This window comes from Marmota monax, unplaced genomic scaffold, assembly GCF_021218885.2.
Source record: "Marmota monax isolate L192 unplaced genomic scaffold, Marmota_monax_Labrador192_F-V1.1 WCK01_AAM20220418_F8-fsc00087, whole genome shotgun sequence".
Classification (NCBI taxonomy): domain Eukaryota; kingdom Metazoa; phylum Chordata; class Mammalia; order Rodentia; family Sciuridae; genus Marmota; species Marmota monax.
In genome coordinates, this window is record NW_026693476.1 from 3,766,607 (window position 1) to 3,784,593 (window position 17,987).

The following is a 17,987-nucleotide window of genomic DNA, read 5'->3' on the forward strand; positions in this document are numbered from 1 at the left end:
TCCCCACTTTGATATTTTGTTATGGCAGTCAGAATGGACCAAGGCAGTGGGCTTTGGGGCCAGAAAGAACTGGCTGGAATCCCACTATGTCAATTACTAGCTCTGCAGCCTTGGGTAAGTCACCAATTCTTTAAGTATTAAGTAGGAATAGGATTTTTATTTGAGATTTAGAGATAATATATTTACAAAGTACTTATACAAAAGTGGCAAGTGGAAGATACTGTCAACATTTGAATCATCATTTTTTCAAAATATTCTTAAGTTGTCAATGGATCTTTTAAAAAAAATTATTTACCCATTTATTTATATGCAGTCCTGAGGATTGAACCCAGGGCCTCACACATGCCAGGCAAGTGCTCTACCACTGAGCCACAACTCCAGCCCCTCATCATTGTTATTTTGAAGCATGATAATTCTCCTAGAGAGCTGACCACCTAGTTGATAAGAAAATATTTGTGCAATTAAAAAGGGAATTTCCAAGGCAGTATGATGTAAAGGCCAGATGGTTGCTCTAGGTAGCAAAGACTTCCAGGTTCAGAGAAAGCCCTTAGTTTTCTCAGTCCTGCAGGGAGCTCACCTCTTTCTGGCCTGTGCACACTGGGTTCTTACCGACTCATGGGCTTGCCATGGACTCTTGTGAGTTTATTACTGAAAATGCCTGGCCCCTAGCATGCACCTGCTTCTTCTTGGGTGTTCAAAAGAGGTTTGTGTGCTGAATCTGTGAGATGCAGGCAGAGAGGGGCTCTGTCCCTTGGTTACAGCTCTCCAGCCAGGGACAATGTCAGGCCTTGGAGAGTGACAGGCATATTACGAGCAGCCTCTTAGAAAACGAATATGGATTCTTAATTCAAAAACCAATTTCCAAACGCCTTCTAGAAGGGCACACAGAAATGAGGCCTGCTTCAGAGAGTTAACAGCACTCACTTCCAACTGATGGCAGGAGACAGAGATGCAGGGCAGCCTAATGAGAACTGACCGGGATATTCCATCTGGCAAGAATAGCAAATGTAAAACAGTGAGACCTCAGACTCCCCTTCTGGTTGCTATCGGATTTGTGTAATAAACTGGCACGCACACACATATCTATATCTGTAAAATTCAATTCCCCAAAGAATCTGACCAAGGCAGTGCCCACTGTCTTGTTTTTAATAATAATATTTTCTATTTAATCTCTCTTAGAATTTTTTTGGGGTTTTGTCCATTCTATACTCATAGGGGAAAAATTAGCATTTAGATAGGATTGCAACAGCATTAAAATCAATTGAAATGGAAACGGAGATCTGGGGAGGGTTGAGATGCATGGAGTTTTGTTTTTTTTCCCCTATAAGATGATTCTGGTATGCCATTCAGGGTGCCCAGTGAATACCTCTCCCATGTCATAATCAGTATTCACTTGGCTTTGTCCCCAGGTGCCTCTATCTCACACATATTCCTCTCCAAGTCTCCTAGGCATCACATTTCTTTTCACAGGGCCCCTCCGATGCTCCTACTTTTCCTCCTCCTGCAACAATCAATGCAAAGGAGACACAAGGCAGAAGGCCCTTTGTGTCCAGGATGTGGAAACACAAAATGCCTCTTGCTTGCCCATTATCTGAAATACTCTCTCTGGTTTCTTTTCCTTGTCCTGGCCCCCACCGCCACACTCACTATTCCCTCAATCATATACCCTCAATCTTCCAGACACCCCAATTCATGAGTCTTCTTGAGGCCTCCCACACTCATAGAAATGCTCATACTGATTTGGCAAGCTTTGGATTGAGAGCAGAAAGGACCCCAAGGAAACCCCTGGAGGTCACAGCCAGCAGGGTGTCCCCCTACTAACTTCATGGGCTGTTTCTTCAACCAGAGTCCTAACTTGTATAAACAACAACAACCCACATCCTAATAGACCTGGAGGGTTCTCATCTGCTGCCCACTTGGGGATGGTTTCAGGATCTATCAGCAGCATGCAGAAGTTCCCATAATCTGATATATTGCTGATGATACCTCCTGGTGGCAAATTCTTGAAACAGACTGGTAGCCACAGTCACTGAGCTGCCTCTGCATGCTTGCTTCCCCGGAAGCTCCTGATAAGCCAGACTCACATTCTTCCTCATTTCACTTTTTACTGCTGCTCTTCTGGACTGACCAAACCCAGGAGTGAGATCCATGTAGTGCTTATGTCTTGGTATGTGTAGCTGGTGTTCTCCCATCTAGCAAACCCATTTATCCAAATCCCTGATCAAAATTCTATGCATTCCTGCCAGCTGCTCATCTCTGTCCCCTTCCTTAATGTATGCCCTGCTCTGTTCCTCTGTATCTCCATGTCCGTTCCCCTTCCACGTCCTGCAAACCTCCACCCACCCATTTCCAGTCCAAACCTCTGTGTCCCTGTCCCTGGCTCACTCCTCCATCTGAGAGTGTGACCTTGGTTTCTTTTCTCCTTCAGGAGGATGACTTGAATGGGATCCATATCGTGGCCTTTGCAGAGAGGAGTGACCCAGGTAGGACACCCCCCATCTGCTTAGCTGTTAGCAGAAACTGTCTCACCTTACCTTCTCCTCCCTCGCATCCTTTCTATGTGGCAACCGCAAGATATTGGGCACCCCCTGGTGGTCACCTGTTAGGTGTGAATCTGTCTTCAGTTGTGCACACAGCTAAGGGAAGAGGAGGTGTGGACAAATTAGAACTTTAGACATTCTGCTTAGCGGCCCCAACTAGAGGAGTGTTGGGCACTGGCGAGAGCACTAGAATATGCAAGCTCGACAGGACATGTGTGTATGAACTTCTGTTCACTTTAAATATTTAGTCACCAATTTCATGATCTAGCCTACATAAATCACATCTTATGTTAATATAATAACACATGTATCCTTCAACAGAATAAAACATATTTCCCTAAACTATGAGAACTAAGCAAACCAAGCAGCTTATTTTACAAAGTGCAAGACTGACTCTATAATTGAATGAGTAATTCTTTTTATTGCAACTTGCACAACTTTTCCCTGGTGAAGTGCAGAAAAATTGAATTTTGCAGGAGGTGAAATGCTGGTTCCCTAGGGTGATGCTCTGTGAGATACAGTGGTCCCCAAAAGAAAGTGAAAATAGAGATCCTGTGTCCTTTTAGAGACCTGAAACCATCCAGAATGCAACCTAGGATGCAAGGAGCTCCATCATGAATGGCTTAGCAGCCAGGCCTTGGGCCATGAGGTGCCTGGGCAGGATTCCAAAACCTGACAGTGTCCAGACTGCAAAGTACCAAAGATCCCTTGAGCTACCTGAGACAGACCTTAGCCAAGTTGTATGCACCATCAGACTTAGGAAGCACTGCTCTAGGAAATGTGGACTCGAAAGGTGTTTGTCAGGACTTTAGCTACTCTTGGAGGGAGACATCGAGAGGTGACCTCCAACAGGCTCAGAGAAATTTTACTAGCTATCCAAGAAACACACTTGGTGGAACATCATGAAGGAGAGACAGATGTCTTTCAGTATACCTAATTCTTCAAAATGCCTTGACACATGGCAGGTGCCCAAAAAATATTTGTGGGACAGATTGTCAGATTGACTGCAACCCAAATTCTTTTACAATTAAAAAAAATGAAAATATCATCCACATCATCATTACCCTTTTAAAATGCACAGTTCAGTGGGGTTTTGGATATCACCAAGTTGTGCAACTTTGTGATACTACTTAAGTCTATAACATTTTCATCCTGCATGATGTTTCCTAGGTGTACCCGTGATACAGCGTGTATCAGTATTTCATTCATTTTTAGGATCAAATAATATTCCATTACATCAAAATCAAATTTATACTCCAAATCACCTGAGAGCTTCCTCTACCTCTCCTGTTCATTTTTTTGAATATCTGTTAATGTGCCAGATTTCTTATTATAAATTTGCACAGTTGGAAAACCTCTTCAAGGAGATTGTGGCCTTGTCCATAAATAAGTGAGTAAATAAATAAAAGCCAGAATAGTTTCAACTTCTTTTCACAGTTTCTGACCATCCTCTATCCCTGGGGGAGAAAATACCAAAGGAAGCCAGTTGCCCAAGGTTTACAAGCAATAATCAAACAGAATCGGATCCCTGGTGTTGTGTGAACTGAGATGAAGTTGCTACTGGCAGCTGCTGGCTGGCAGGACTCCAGGGAACTTCCTTCCCGCCCCACTGCCCCCTTCCAGGATTGTGGGGAGGCCTGTCTGGCTCTCTGCAACAATGGAACAAAGAGCCCTCCCTGAATTGCAGAAACCTGTTTGACCGAGATTGCTGCTGCAATGAATCAAGCTCCTGAAACTTCTTCTACCTCCTCCCTACACAAATATCCCTGGGCCTGAAAGCTCTGCCTTTCTCCCAAGGAGACCAAGCTGGGGCTTGTTTCTCAGAAGCCGAAGCACTGCACTGAGGGGAGGGGGAGGAGCTCTGAAAGCATCATCTTTCACCAGAGGGAGGACCTTGCCAATCAGACTGGAAAAATGAAGGGCTTTTCCATTCTGGTCCCTGACTTTGACTTTGTGGTTAGTCAGTGATTTACCTGCAGGGCATCCATGTGTAACCTGGGCCCAGAGGCCTGGCTACAGGATTAAGAATTTCAATTCTGCCCAGGACAGTTCCTTGGATAACTTTGCTCTTGCTAACAAGTTGCGCAGGACCTATTGCCTGACCAGACTGCTACCTGCCCTGCCAAAGGAGGAAGGGTATACATCCAGGAAAGCAGCACGATTCTTCTTAAAGAGCTAACAGTATTGAAGAACTGAGCTGGGAGTTTTCTGTAGATGATTTCATTTAGTCCTAAAGTCATTCGGTGATGTGTAGATGGTGATTTAATTATTATTCCAGTGACATATGAGGAAAGGGAGTCTTAGAGATTAAGTAACTTGCCTGTAGCACCCACAGCACCTAAACTAAAGTTCACATTCTAGTAGGCTCTCTAGAGCATCAGGATTAGGTATCGTGATTATGATGAAGGTGGTGATAATGTCATTCACTGTGTGCTTATATGACATAATCCCACAAGGGAGGTTCTATTTTTATACCCATTTTAGGAGTGGAGGAAGCTGAGGCTGAGAGAGGTTAACTTGCTGGGAAGCAGTGGCATTAAGCTGAGGGCTGTGTGGCTCCCCACCCACACCCTTATGGGGAGACATGCTGCAGACATTTACTTATATGCCATTCTGAGTCCTACCATTCAGTACACCTTCTCCCTTCTCCGCTGTCTTTCACCACCCCCTCCACCTCCAGTATTTGAAGGACAAGAAAATGGAAACCCAACAAGTTCAGTAGCATGCTCAAGATCACAGGGCTGTGGGACCACAGAAATGTGAGCTTAGATTTCCTGAGGGCTTCTTCTGGGAAAAAGTCCACCCTATCACACCACCTCTCCAACAGTGCCCCTGCCAATCGGCAGGCCTCGGGCTCTGAGCATGCTCAGTGCTGCTGCAGTGTAGGGAGAAAGGGCAAGGGCTGTGTGAGCAGGAGGAGGGCAGGAAAGCGAGAAGAGAGCAGAGCCATCTGGGAGCTTGAGTGCCCAGTTAATGAAGACGAATCCCACTTTCTTTGCTGCTCACTGATGTTCCGGGATTTGGAATCTGAGATTATAAAGCAGCATCCATCACTCATATCTCTCCCAGTGGCCTGGACCCACAAGGACTCTTGTTGCAGTTCTGACCTTCACAGGGCTATGGTGGCCCACCACAGAAAGCTGAGGATAGGCAGGCCTCCTGGGAGAAGGCAGTGCCCTCTGTCCTGACCCTGGAGCGAAACCGTCAGGTTCCTCCTTGCAGCAAGCTCCCATCCCAGTGCTGGCAGGGAGACCTGGCTGGGAAGGACATTGCCTGGGTTCTGTTGTCTTGCTGGGGACCCACAGCAGCCCAAGTACCTCCACCCAAACCTTCTTTCCCACAGCAGCACTCAAGTGCCGGCCCAGAGCTGCTTGTTTGACAGCTTTGAAAATGAACGGCTTTCTTGCCTGCCTCCCCCAGATGTGTCTGCATCAGGCTGACATCTTCTTTATAACACTTGATGAAAGGTTTGCAAAGCAGCGTTTCTACATGAGCGCGTGCTGGATGGATATCCTCCAAGGGCACCAGGAATATTAGCACTAACAAGCTGGAAAGGCAAGGACAGGCTGCTGTCTTGAGGAGTGGAACAGAATTAGTGACAGGCCCTAGAAGCAAGTCTCCAAGCCCTGTTGCACCTGAGCTTCCACTGCCTCAGGTTCTTGTAAAAATGATTTTGAGACCAATTGTCTCCATCAGGAACACTAAATGCTTCTTTAAGTTTTTTAAATTTAAAGTTGGTTTAGCAAGTTCGATATTTGATTCTTACTAGCTTAGATGCTAAACATTATTCCAAACATTAGTGCACGTAATCTTTACAATAATTCTCTGGATAAGGGCTGTTATTTCATCTTCCCCAGGGTACAGATGAGGATGCACAGGTACAGAGAAATTAAAGAGTATCCCACAGTCATATATCAAGTAACAGGTAGAAATGGGATTCAAACCCAGCAATCCAGCCTCAAGTCTGGGCTCTGTAACCACCACCTTATGCTTCTCTCCATCATGAAAATGCATCTGTCTCTCGAATTCTGGGGTTCAAGGATTAGGAGAAGACAGAACATAGAAATAAGTCTAAGTAAGGAGCAGCAGGGTCCTATGTCTCAGGCACCATCTCAAAAATACGCGGCCCACACAATGTCCCCCGTTCTAAGTAGACATCTTGCGCTCACATGTGGCTTCTGGGTGACTGTGTTTTGTCAGGGAGAACTGCCAGCCGTGTCTGTCCTTCTGAGGCTCCCTATAGGGCACAGGCCCACAGAATTCTGCTGATGGAGAATTCCATACCTACTAAGTAGGCTTTGGCCTGAGGACCCCCTGAGCCTTTCTGAGAGAAGACCTGTGTGTCCCAGCACCTGGCCCTGGGCCTGGAACATTGTGAAGATTCAAAATATACCTACCGAAGGCAATAAGAAGAAAGAAAAAAACCTTCCCATCAATGAAAAATGAAAGTAGTGAGAAAAAACTTCAAATGAATAAAAGGTTGATATGAGTATAGGAGGGAAAGGAAGAAGGCCCAGGACAGGTGCCCCACCGTCTTTACATGATGACAATAGCGTCTCCTAATTATCAGCAAGCCTATGGAGTAACAAGGCAGCTATTTGCTCCATTTCCAGAGGGAGAAATGGAGGACCCAGAGGGGTTAAGGAACCTGTGTGAGGTCCCCCAACTTCAGACCTAATGTCCTCTCCAGACATAACCTCTAAGCTGCGCGACGGGCTGGCCCCTGGCCTACTTATTTGTGTACCTGTCACATGGCTGTCCCAACCCTCAGTCTCTATGCCTAGGCAGAGACCCTAAGGCTCACAACTCTCCATGATGTGGAGTCGGGGGAGGGATCCTTCCAGTGCCTAGTAGGTTAAGCACAGCCAGTTCCCCAGGATTAGCTTACAGGACAGAGGTTAAGGGCAGGGGGGCAGCACGGCAGGCCTGTCTGCTCCTGGGCCATGGCTTTGACTAAGACATGTGCCTCTGCCAGATGGGGCCTTGGCTCCCATCATGGCTGCTCCCAGCCTGGAGCTAGTCCCCAAGGGCTTGGTACAGGCTCATTCCCACCAGCCTCTGCCAGGGAATCAGGAAAGGATAATCACCGGTTTCTCTTCCCACAAAGATATGATTCCCAGAGGCCACTTGCTTTCCGTGGGAAACCTTCTGGGTCCTGGACTCTGGGGACTAAAGCCCAAGTAGCTGGAAAGGAATTGGAGTTCGCAGGGCCCTCCTCTTTACTTTGGTCCATATCTGAGATTCTAGTCGTCGTATTCAACATCATCACCAGGCTAACCCACCCATCTCACGGTGGCTGTGGGGAGGACAGGGCTCAGGAGTGTGATCAGAGGTAGGGCGGGACTACCCTGCAACATGGGAAAGGCAGGAGCAGCCCACCAGTGCCACGGCTACAACACGGACTGGTCCCTCTGTGACCCAGCCCCTGCCTCCCTGATGTTGAAGCTGTTACTCAGGGTTTGAGGTTCTCGGGGGGCACAGATTTAAGGAAGGAAGGAAGATGGCAGCATTACTGTGAAGAGGGCTGAGACCCTAGAAGGAAGATGAATGGTGGAAACAGCTCCAGACATACAGACTAAAGATCTGAGTTAGACTCCTGGATCTTCCACTTGCTCATATGTGTCTGAACAAGTCACTTCCTCTCCCTGTATCTTGCTTCCTTTCTTTGTGAAATGAAGATAAGACCATCAAGACCAGACGTGAAGACTAAATGCAAAAGTACTCTGTGCTCAGTAAGTGCTCAACAAGTAAATGTCGGGGCAGCATGATTATGGACTTTCTGCATACAAAGAACAAAGTCCTGTGTCTATAAAGGAAGAAATGTGGAAATGAACTTCTTGTGAAGAAGGAGATTTCACAAGGAGTTGGGTGCAAAGAAGACATTCTTGACTGTTAAGGATTATCAATCTCATTTTTGGCCTTTAGGAGGGTCAAAGGATTTTAACCCTGCAGATATTCAAAAGAAAAGACAGGGGGCTGTGCACCTGCCTGGTGTTCAGGATGTTGGGGATTTTCTGTGGCTCTGGAAATTGGTGTTTCTCTAATAGCCTCAGGGAATAGTCCTCTAGCTGCCAAATCTAGGGGGCTTTCGGCCTGCGGGTCTCTGAATAGCATCCCACCCCCCCCCTTTTCTCTACATGTAGTTTTTGAATTATGGGCTATTCCTTCTGAAAGCTAGCTGGTCACAAGCTAAAAAGAACTTGAAGCCAGGTCCATCACTGATAAAGGAAACATTTATTCACTTCAAACTCACTGGTCCACTCTCACAATTCCAGCTGTGCTCTAATCCTGTGCTTAATGTCTAATTACAAAAGTGAAATAGGCTTTCTGCAGCTGCCGTCCTGGGCAGAGGGGGCTCCCCAGTGGCTATTTTCCTTGTTCAGGGTATCTGCCAGTTTTACCAAGAAACTGAAGCTCTCCAGAGCAGAAAAAGGAACTTAAAACTTAGGATTTTAGCAATGGAATACATATGACACAAGGTGAGCTGCCCTAATTTAGGTTTCCCAGCCTGATGAGAAGCCATTCAAACAGCTCTACTCCGGGCTGGAGACTGAAGAGGGGACAGCCTTGGCGGCTTGCACCCCTTGAATCAGGAAGATTCAAGTGAGCTAATGCCTTACAAACAAAGCAGTTAAACTGGCTCTAATTCAATTATGAAGGCAAGGTTCTCCATCAACCAGCTGGTACAGATGTCCCAAAACTCTTCATTCACAGAATCAGCAACAGGAGCCACAAAGAACCACCCCTGGACACACTGTCTTATGGGTCCAAGACTGTTCCTAACCTTCTCCTGGCACCCAGGTCACTGCTCTTAATACATATGTGTAGAATACACAGATGAATGGCTGGGCTTCTGGGGGCTCTTCAGCTTCCTTGCATTCAGAAAAATGTCAGATCATTGAGGAAAAATAATGGCTGAACCTTACTGCGTGCCAGGCACTGTCTTAAGTGCCTCAGAGATACTCGTTTAACATACTATCACCCCATGAAGTAGGTAGTATCATCATTGCCCCATTTTACTCACAAGGAAACAAGACATTAAATAATGTGGCCTGAATCACATGCTGATTTAGACAAGGTCATTTGGCCCCAGAACCCATGTGTTTCAGTGTTGTGATGGCTACCTCCTTGAAGAACGGGCTATTCTGTTATTGAAAATATCCGGGGCCATTGATGAGTGCCCATTATGGAATCTCTCACCCCACAAGTGAATGGGCTGCCCTTGCTGGACGCATTGGTGCACACCTGTATTCCCAGCGGCTTGAGAGGCTAAGGCAGAAGGATGGTGAATCCAAAGCCAGCCTCAGCTAAGCAACTCAGTGAGACCCTGTCTCTAAATAAAATACAAGATAGGGCTGGGGGTGTGGCTCAGTGGCTGAGTGCTCCTGAGTAAAATATCTGGTACCCACTCCCAAAAAGGGCTGCCCTTGGATCTCAATGAAATTTCTCTGCTTTAATGCCAATCTTATTTATTTTTTTCTTTGAATGGTTTTTGAGCTTTCCTTGTTCCTTTGTAGGCAAGAAGAATATTCTCTTCACAAACACCATTCATATTCTTAAAAACAGGCTTTAAACCCCCACTTTTGAATTATTTTATTTATGTCAAAATTCTAATCCACTTTATTTTTTCTTCTACAACTGGATTTTTATTCTTCCATTGTTTTTATCTCTGAACCTGCTATAAAATGTAGAATAGAAATGTGCTGTTGGTTCTTTCACGGAACATTCCTTTTTATGAACCCTAACATTATGTGAATTTTTTTCCATCAGAAAACTGCAGTGCTCTGTTGTCATGCAGCCTGTAGTTCTGACTACAGACAGTGCCCTCTGCATCTCTAAGCATGGCTTCTGGAGAACTTGAGCTCCTCTCTGTGGCCTCAGTTCTCTCCTTTTCTTTATGTAAATCAGTCTCAGGTTGCACCTCAGGTTTACTCTCTACTTGCCTTTGGGTCTGTGTTGTTGGGTTTCATCCTCTTTGTTTTATAGATCCGTCAAGGTCACTTTAATATTAGAATCTCATCTTCCAGAAAATAGGCAATGTCACCTCAATTATTCTTCCTTTTCTACTCTGCTGCTGAAAGCAGTAACTGTAGATTTTTTTTGGGGGGGGGGCTTCCTCCTAGCTGTCTGTGCATTATGATCCATGAATCCACAAATGCTCTGTGCATTTCCTTATTTCCTTCTCCTATGACATGGGCACGTTCCTGGAGGAGAGCCACAGTCACCACATAGAGCAGCTGGTGACATTCTGGAGGGGCTTGACCTTCTCAGTCACACCTACAGGAAGCAGGAGCAGAACCCCACCCCTGCCTCCTCTATCCCTGTCCTCATCCCTGAGGTGATAGATGCACAAACTCTAAAGCACAGGACCTGTCAATCTCAGGTGACTGCCATATAATCTCATTTGCAATATAAGGATGAGCAGAGATTGACAAACCACTTAGGCCAACACAGTCATCTCTGCAGGAAGAGACTGCAGGCCATAAAGACCCTCTTCTCCATTAATGTCACTTTGATTTCCAGGTAATAATGCCTAAGGGCACCAGTGGGACTCCTCAGTATGAGTTAGTTAGACCCAAAGCAGAGCTGCTAATAGTATGCGTTATATCTGGAATATATTAGAGAAGAAGAATTGTAAGCAACACTTTGGCCAAAGGGCTGAAATAGCCAAACAGAGGCCAGTTGCTGGAGAGGGAGTTTTGTTAAACTGAGGCCATGGGGCATGGGTGGGAAGTTGGGAGGAAGGAAGATGCTTTTCAAAGAAAGGGAAGTTGCTGGACTGAATTCTCAAGCAGTTGGTGAGCTGTTTATAATAAACGTCTAAACTTCAGGCCATAAATTCAGCTATGCGAGAAAGTAACTGAATCGTTTAGAGCTGAACCTAAATGTCTACTTGGAGTTGTGTACCACCGAATTAATTGTCCCTCAACCCCACCCAACCATCCTAAGGACTCGGGTCTTGCTGGTTCCCAGGCATAGCTGGTGGGATCATCATCATCTGTCCACATGGGCTTCTTCAGAGAAGTCTGTCATTCTCTCTGCCAGGTAGCCCTTGTTCTAAGCAGGTCACCACTGGCCCGGTCCCTTACTATTTACCTGTAGTAAATCATCAGGTCTGCCTCCACCTTGACTCTAGTCATGTTTCTCAGAAGCACAGACAGCTCCATGAAGCCTCCTGACTCCTTCTGCCCTCGTGCTAAGGGCGTCTCTAAAACACTCTGGGGACCTCCATTTGCCTGAGTTTTATTCTGAAGCAAAGTGTGAGTCCTCTCTACTTTTGGATTCCCTGACCTTATGGAGATTCTATAGGTGGACACATATGCACACACAGCTTGGGTTCCTGCACACACTTACACACACACATTTACACACACACACACTGTTTATTCTCAGGGACAAGCCAGAATCTAAACTCTTATCTGTTCTAGCTAAGGATAGAATAGTGGCACTGAGGGTTTATAGTATGCCATCTCTTACCAAAGAGTTCTTCTAGGATTTTTGCTTATAGTGAAGATTTTATGCACCAGCTCTTTAAGGTTTAGGCTTTTGAAAGTTTGTTTCTTGAAGGTTAGAAGCCTTGTCTTTGCTTTTCCTATATGAATCATCCCTCCCTGAGGGCAGTGAATACTGCTGACTGAATGGAGGGAGGGCAGAGTATAAACAGAACTGGTGAAGGAGGGAGTGGGAAGCCCCATTTGACTGTGGAACAGGAGCACACTTTGTTGGAAGATTTTAGGAATTCCAGGTTGCACAGAACCAAGGGAAGACTTAAATGTTCTTGGCCCATAGAGCAGATGTGGGGAAACTCTGACGGATAGCACATGCTGTAAGAGATGGCTCAGGGTCACTGGGAACAGGCAAGGGTCATCTGCTTGGGCACTAAGCTTTTTCACTAAGGCTATGCAAGTGAAAAAATGGGATTTGGCTTTAGGTTAGAAACTGGTCAGTTCTGTGTGAGCTTTTAATTTCTTTATTGAAAACTTTTATGGTTTCCTTCATATAAGATGCTTTGTGGCTGGAACCCTCACATGACTCATTTTATAGACTAATCCTATAATTGAGGGTACACACCAAATGGCCTAAGACACCCTCATGGAAAGATGAGCTCTCCGCTCTCCGTGTGGGAACCCATGTGTGTGCAGGGGTTACTCAACCTTCTTGAATCCTACTTCAGATGGCTATGAGTTCCTGGAGATCCTGAAACAGGTGGCCCGGGACAACACTGACAACCCTGACCTGAGCATCGTGTGGATCGACCCAGATGACTTTCCTCTGGTAAGTGGCTCAGGCCAGGGCCCCATTTCTGGTCTCCTTCAGTCTCATGTTTGTGTGTAGCATGAGGCTCTCATGCATGAAGGAGGAGATAAAATAAGTAAGGACACTTAAAGAAGCCCAGGGGCCACCCGTTATGGTGTAGGAGATCCTGGCTCATGGGAGAGCATTGAACTTGGGGCCTGGTGCAGTCACTGAAATGGCCAGACTTACTACTGTTCTCATAACCCAGAGATAGGAGTTGGAGACTCTCAGAGAGACCCACCCAAGTGAGCAGGGTGGATTCCTTCTGCCATTCTCCATCGATGCCCCTCATCCCACCACTCTCCCTCCCTGTAACTCCTTTCATTTTCTGGGTGAGGACCATCATTTTTGTGGGAAGGGGGTACCAGGGATTGAACTGAGGGGCACTCAACCACTGAGCCACATCCCCAGCCCTATTTTGTATTTTATTTAGAGTCAGGGTCTTACTGAGTTACTTAGCGACTCGCCATTGCTGAGGCTGGCTTTGAACTTGTGATCCTCTTGCCTCAGCCTCCTGAGCTGCTGGGATTACAGGCATGCACTGCTCTGGCCAGCAGGGACCATCATTTTGAAGCAACTCGAATTACTACATAATAAAATCCAGAGATTAATATTTTTTTGTAGAGTTAAGAACTTGGTGGAGAGACCTCTTTGAGGGCAGAGACCATGCCTACCTCATCCATGGTGCGTCCCCCAGGAGCTGGGGAGTATCTAACATGTATTAAAGGTGCAAGAACCTTAGAGTCCGAACTCTAACCAGTGTCAATGATCAAGGAAGCTTTCATTATGCTTGGCTTTAAAAAGAATGAAGAGAATTTGTATGGTACGTGAATCCGGTAGTAATGATTATGAATATAGATAATGCCCTCTACTGGGTATCTGCAACTACAGGGAGTTCTGTCCATGCACCATCACAACTCCTCCCCTCAACAACCCTGTGACACAGGTGCTATCATGATCTCTATCAGACAGATGAAAAGAATGACAGCTGAAGAGATCTGCCAACCCAAGTCTATGGTGATCATTTCCAGTAGAGCTAACTGCACGTAATGAGTATAAGTTATCATTCAGTAAATAAAAACTTTATCTCCCAGGAATTAATATTAGTTGTGTAGGTTATAAATGATGATTAAATCCAGAAAATCATGAATACTATGATTAAATACAGAAAATTGAGGGATATAATGATCTCAAGTATCCTAATATCCAATCCTGTGTGGAGATGGGTGAATCAAAGGCAGAGACTTCTATGACACTTGAAACCAATGTTGTAATTCTGAGTAATTCTAGAAAGTCCTGGCCATATATGACTGAACAGAGCACAGCTTTTTTTTAAAAAAAATTTTTTTTTGCTTCTGCCTGGTTGTATTTCTTGTTTATCTTACTATTTTGTTATGTAAGCTTGTAGATAATCTGCAATGCTCTTGGTCACTTCTGTGTGTTTGACTTGGTTTTTGCAAAGGAGTAAGCTTAACACTATTGTGATTTCCAGATTCCTGAAAATCTCAGTGCTCATCAGTCCCTATATTTCCCTGGGACACTTTTTACCACAGGGTATCTCCATTTTCTCAGCCCGATGGCCTCTGGCTCCTGCAGTCCTGTCCCAGATATTTGTCCACATGGAGCCCAAGCCTGGCTGAATGAAGAAATCTTCCTTTTATTTATTTTTTATGCCAACTTATGGTAGATCACTGCTTTTTTTTTGCCATTTCTTGTATCAAAGTGGCACAAGATAAGGGATTTTTTTCGAATGGAACACTGAGAGAGAGATGGAGGGAAACAGCTCTTTCATCACCCTTGAACTATAAAAGAGCCACAAGTAATTTGGGAATCATTGTTGGACCATCTCTGTAATTTTCTTCCTTACAGCTGTAGAAGCTTTTATATTATATGTTTTCGTAGTTTGGGCTATGACATCTTTTATTAAGTGCTTATTTAAAGTGCCTGAGGGCTGGGGCCAAGTCTTCAATTTCCTAAGTACCCACAAGTGTGCGGAAGACCTTGAACCAATGGTGACCCAGTTACTATGGTAGAATGGCAGGTGAGTCCAGCCACAAAAAGTGGCTGTAACAGGGATCACCCTCTGCTTGCTGTCTAATCTGATTTTTTTGTTGTTGTTGTTGCAGCTTGTTGCTTACTGGGAGAAGACTTTCAAGATTGATCTATTCAAGCCACAGATTGGGGTGGTGAATGTGACAGACGTGAGTATCTCCCATGAAGGTTTGCTCAGGCACCCTCAGCGGGCATGGTTTGCTGCTCTGTGGCCCAGACTGTGAGATCATCAGCTGCTTTAGCGACGGGCAGAACCCTTGGCCCTGCCCGAGCTCGGGAAACTTGCCACTGTGGCCAAACCTGGTCTCTGAAGCCAGTCTTAAGCTACAGTTCCGTGGCTTTGCTCCCTGGGTACATTCCCTTGCTTGAGACCAGCCTGGTCCAACTCATCCATCTATAACCTTCCACCCAAGAAAATCCTCTTCCCAACGCCAGACAACAAGGTCTGTTCACATAAGGGAGCCCACACCTGGAGCGGTCATTGCATCCCCAGTGAGGGGTCGTTGTGGTGCAGAAGCTCATGCAGACAGCTGTCCCACAGCTGGAGAGCAGGCTATGAAGAGAAGGAAGAAAATCCTACACAGTTAAGGGGATTCTTCTCACAGTTCAGGTGCTGGTGAACTAAGGTGAGAAGAACCAGTGAGCTGGACTGGCAGAGTGTGAGGAATTTCAGACCTCAGTCCAGACTCTGAAGCAATTCCACCATAACAAGTGAGAACAGATTCAACCAGGCAAACAGCAGACAGAACCGATGGTCACCAGAGCCCGCAATAGAGCCATAGTAATTGAAGTCGACCATCTTGTGAACAGGGACCATTAGCAATGTCCTCTCGCCTTGTTGTTAGTTGTTCAATCACCCAGGGAGCTCTACATTCATTTACTTTGTAAACTACTTTTAAAATTAGTAATAATAAAAAATAATTTTTAAAAAATATGCTTTCTGGGCTTGGTGGTCCATGTCTGTAATCCCAGAGATTTGGGAGGCTGAATCAGGAGGATTGCAAGTTGGATGCCAGCTTCAGCAACTTAGTGAGACCCTGTCTTATCGAAAAAAATAAAAAAGGCTGGGGGTGTAACTCAGTGGTTCAATCCCCAGTACCTAAATATGAATAAATGAATATATGTTCAAGTTAAAACAATTTAAATAAAATAGGGGGGGTATAAATGAAATAGGTGATATAAATGATAAAAATGAAATAGTAGGATAATAAATGAAAAGGAAAAGTGTTTTTTTTCCCCCTCTCACTGCCTTAACTTCATCCCTAGTCCCATTCCTTGACAAATCATTGGTTCTTGTTACATTGAGTTTGTTGTTATTTTGTTTTGTTCTGTTTTGTTTCTGCAGTACTGGGGATTGAACCCAGGGGCACTTTACCCCTGAGCCATATGTCCAGTCCTTTTGATTTTTAATTTTAAGATAGGGTCTTGCTAAGTTGTTTAGATGTGCGCTAAGTTGCTGAGGCTGGCTTTGAACTTGCAATCCTCCTGCCTCAGCCCCCACCTCCACCCTTCCAGGAGCTGGGAGTATAGGCATGCACTACCATGCCTGCTTGCTGCATGAGTGTCCTACCAGAAATTTCATATATGTGTATAGCCACTGGGCAGTGGGATGCACATTTCATTTTATGTTACTCGAACAGAGCACTGCACATACCATTCTGCACCTTGGCATTTAACAATGTGTACATATTCCTGGTAGGTGTAAGAGACATGGGGGCCACTCCACACAGCTGCTTGGAACCTTCTGGTCTGACCCTGCCCTCATGCACCTGCTCACTGGTTCATTGTGTCCCCTGCTGCAGGCGGACAGTGTCTGGATGGAGATTCCAGACGATGATGACCTGCCCACAGCGGAGGAGCTGGAAGACTGGATTGAGGATGTGCTTTCTGGAAAGATCAACACTGAAGATGATGACAACGAAGACGAAGATGATGACGATGATAACAACAATGACGAGGAGGACGATGAGGATGACGATGATGATTCTGATGAAGAGGAGAATGATGACAGTGATGATGATGATGAATAGCTCTGACTCCAAATGGTTCTGGATGAAGAAAAAATCCCAGCCACCTCCAACCATATGATGGCCAGGGTGGCAGAGAGCAGCCCCGCCTCACACCTAGCCGACTCTGTGTTCCTTTTCCCAACAATGTCACCCTGCTCATCAGGAGCGATACAGTTCAGCAGATGCCTTTTCAAATCCAGCAGTCCGACTCAGCAGGGACAGGAGAGGCACGTTCCATGTTGACCTGTCCTGACTGTCACACAACAGTTCTGGTTCTTTCCTAGACCATCCAGGGTCCTAGCCATGCCTGAATCTGGCAGTCTGGGCAGAACCATCTCCTAACACCTCTACTTAAGTTTACTTGTCACCTTTGACTGTGCCAGTAACAGAGATGACCCTTTGCTAGTTCACAAGCATGGTGTGACCTTGTCATCAGAGCCCAGGGAGGGCACACTATTTATCAATTCAGCCCCCAGACCTAGAACATCGGTGGACTCTGACCGGAGCCCTTGGATGGCTATTGAGAGGCCTCAGGACTTCTGTTTAGATGTCACTGTCATTTCCAGGCTATTCGGATGCTGGGGCGGGAGGTTGATTTGCTCTCTGAACTTCCTACCAGGTGACAAGTCTCACGTATTCACCAGCAGTGGGGAAGAAGGGAAGAGACTGAAGGCTCAGAGGCTCTTTATTTTTCTCCTGGGAATGGGCTACCCCTTAGTTTGAGCAGGGCATTGAATACCCCTTCTCTGTGCTGCTAGTGAGTCTCCCCATGTAAAGGTCACTTTATCCAGTGGTCAATTTATCAGCACTCCCACAGTTGACCAGGGCAATAAAATAATTGGAGTTCATAATGATGCCCTGAGGCCATGGGGAAAGGGAAAAAACCAAGACCCAAAGTGCCTTCTGAACTGTCTAAAAGTTACGTTATGCTTGATAGGTTTAGTATTAAGTGTGCAGTACAATTTCTAATTTATTTTCTCAATCTGTTAACAAATATAAGATACTATGCAAATTTTTTGAAATTAGGGCAAATTTTTTTTTTGTGGAATAGTAGTTAACTAATGGTCATTAAACTCGTATTTTGAAAATA

The 17,987-nt window shown here is 45.5% G+C and overlaps 1 protein-coding gene across 1 annotated transcript in view; it reads left to right on the top strand.

Moving 5' to 3' along the window:
- Positions 1 to 17,987, top strand: part of Casq2 (calsequestrin 2) — a 61,652-nt gene extending 43,665 nt beyond the window's left edge. The window contains exons 8-11 of the mRNA XM_046458319.2: positions 2,429 to 2,483; positions 12,715 to 12,815; positions 14,963 to 15,037; positions 16,691 to 17,987. Of these exons, the coding sequence (XP_046314275.1) occupies positions 2,429 to 2,483; positions 12,715 to 12,815; positions 14,963 to 15,037; positions 16,691 to 16,918 (459 nt within the window). The 3' untranslated portion in view covers positions 16,919 to 17,987. The remainder of the gene's footprint in view (positions 1 to 2,428; positions 2,484 to 12,714; positions 12,816 to 14,962; positions 15,038 to 16,690) is intronic.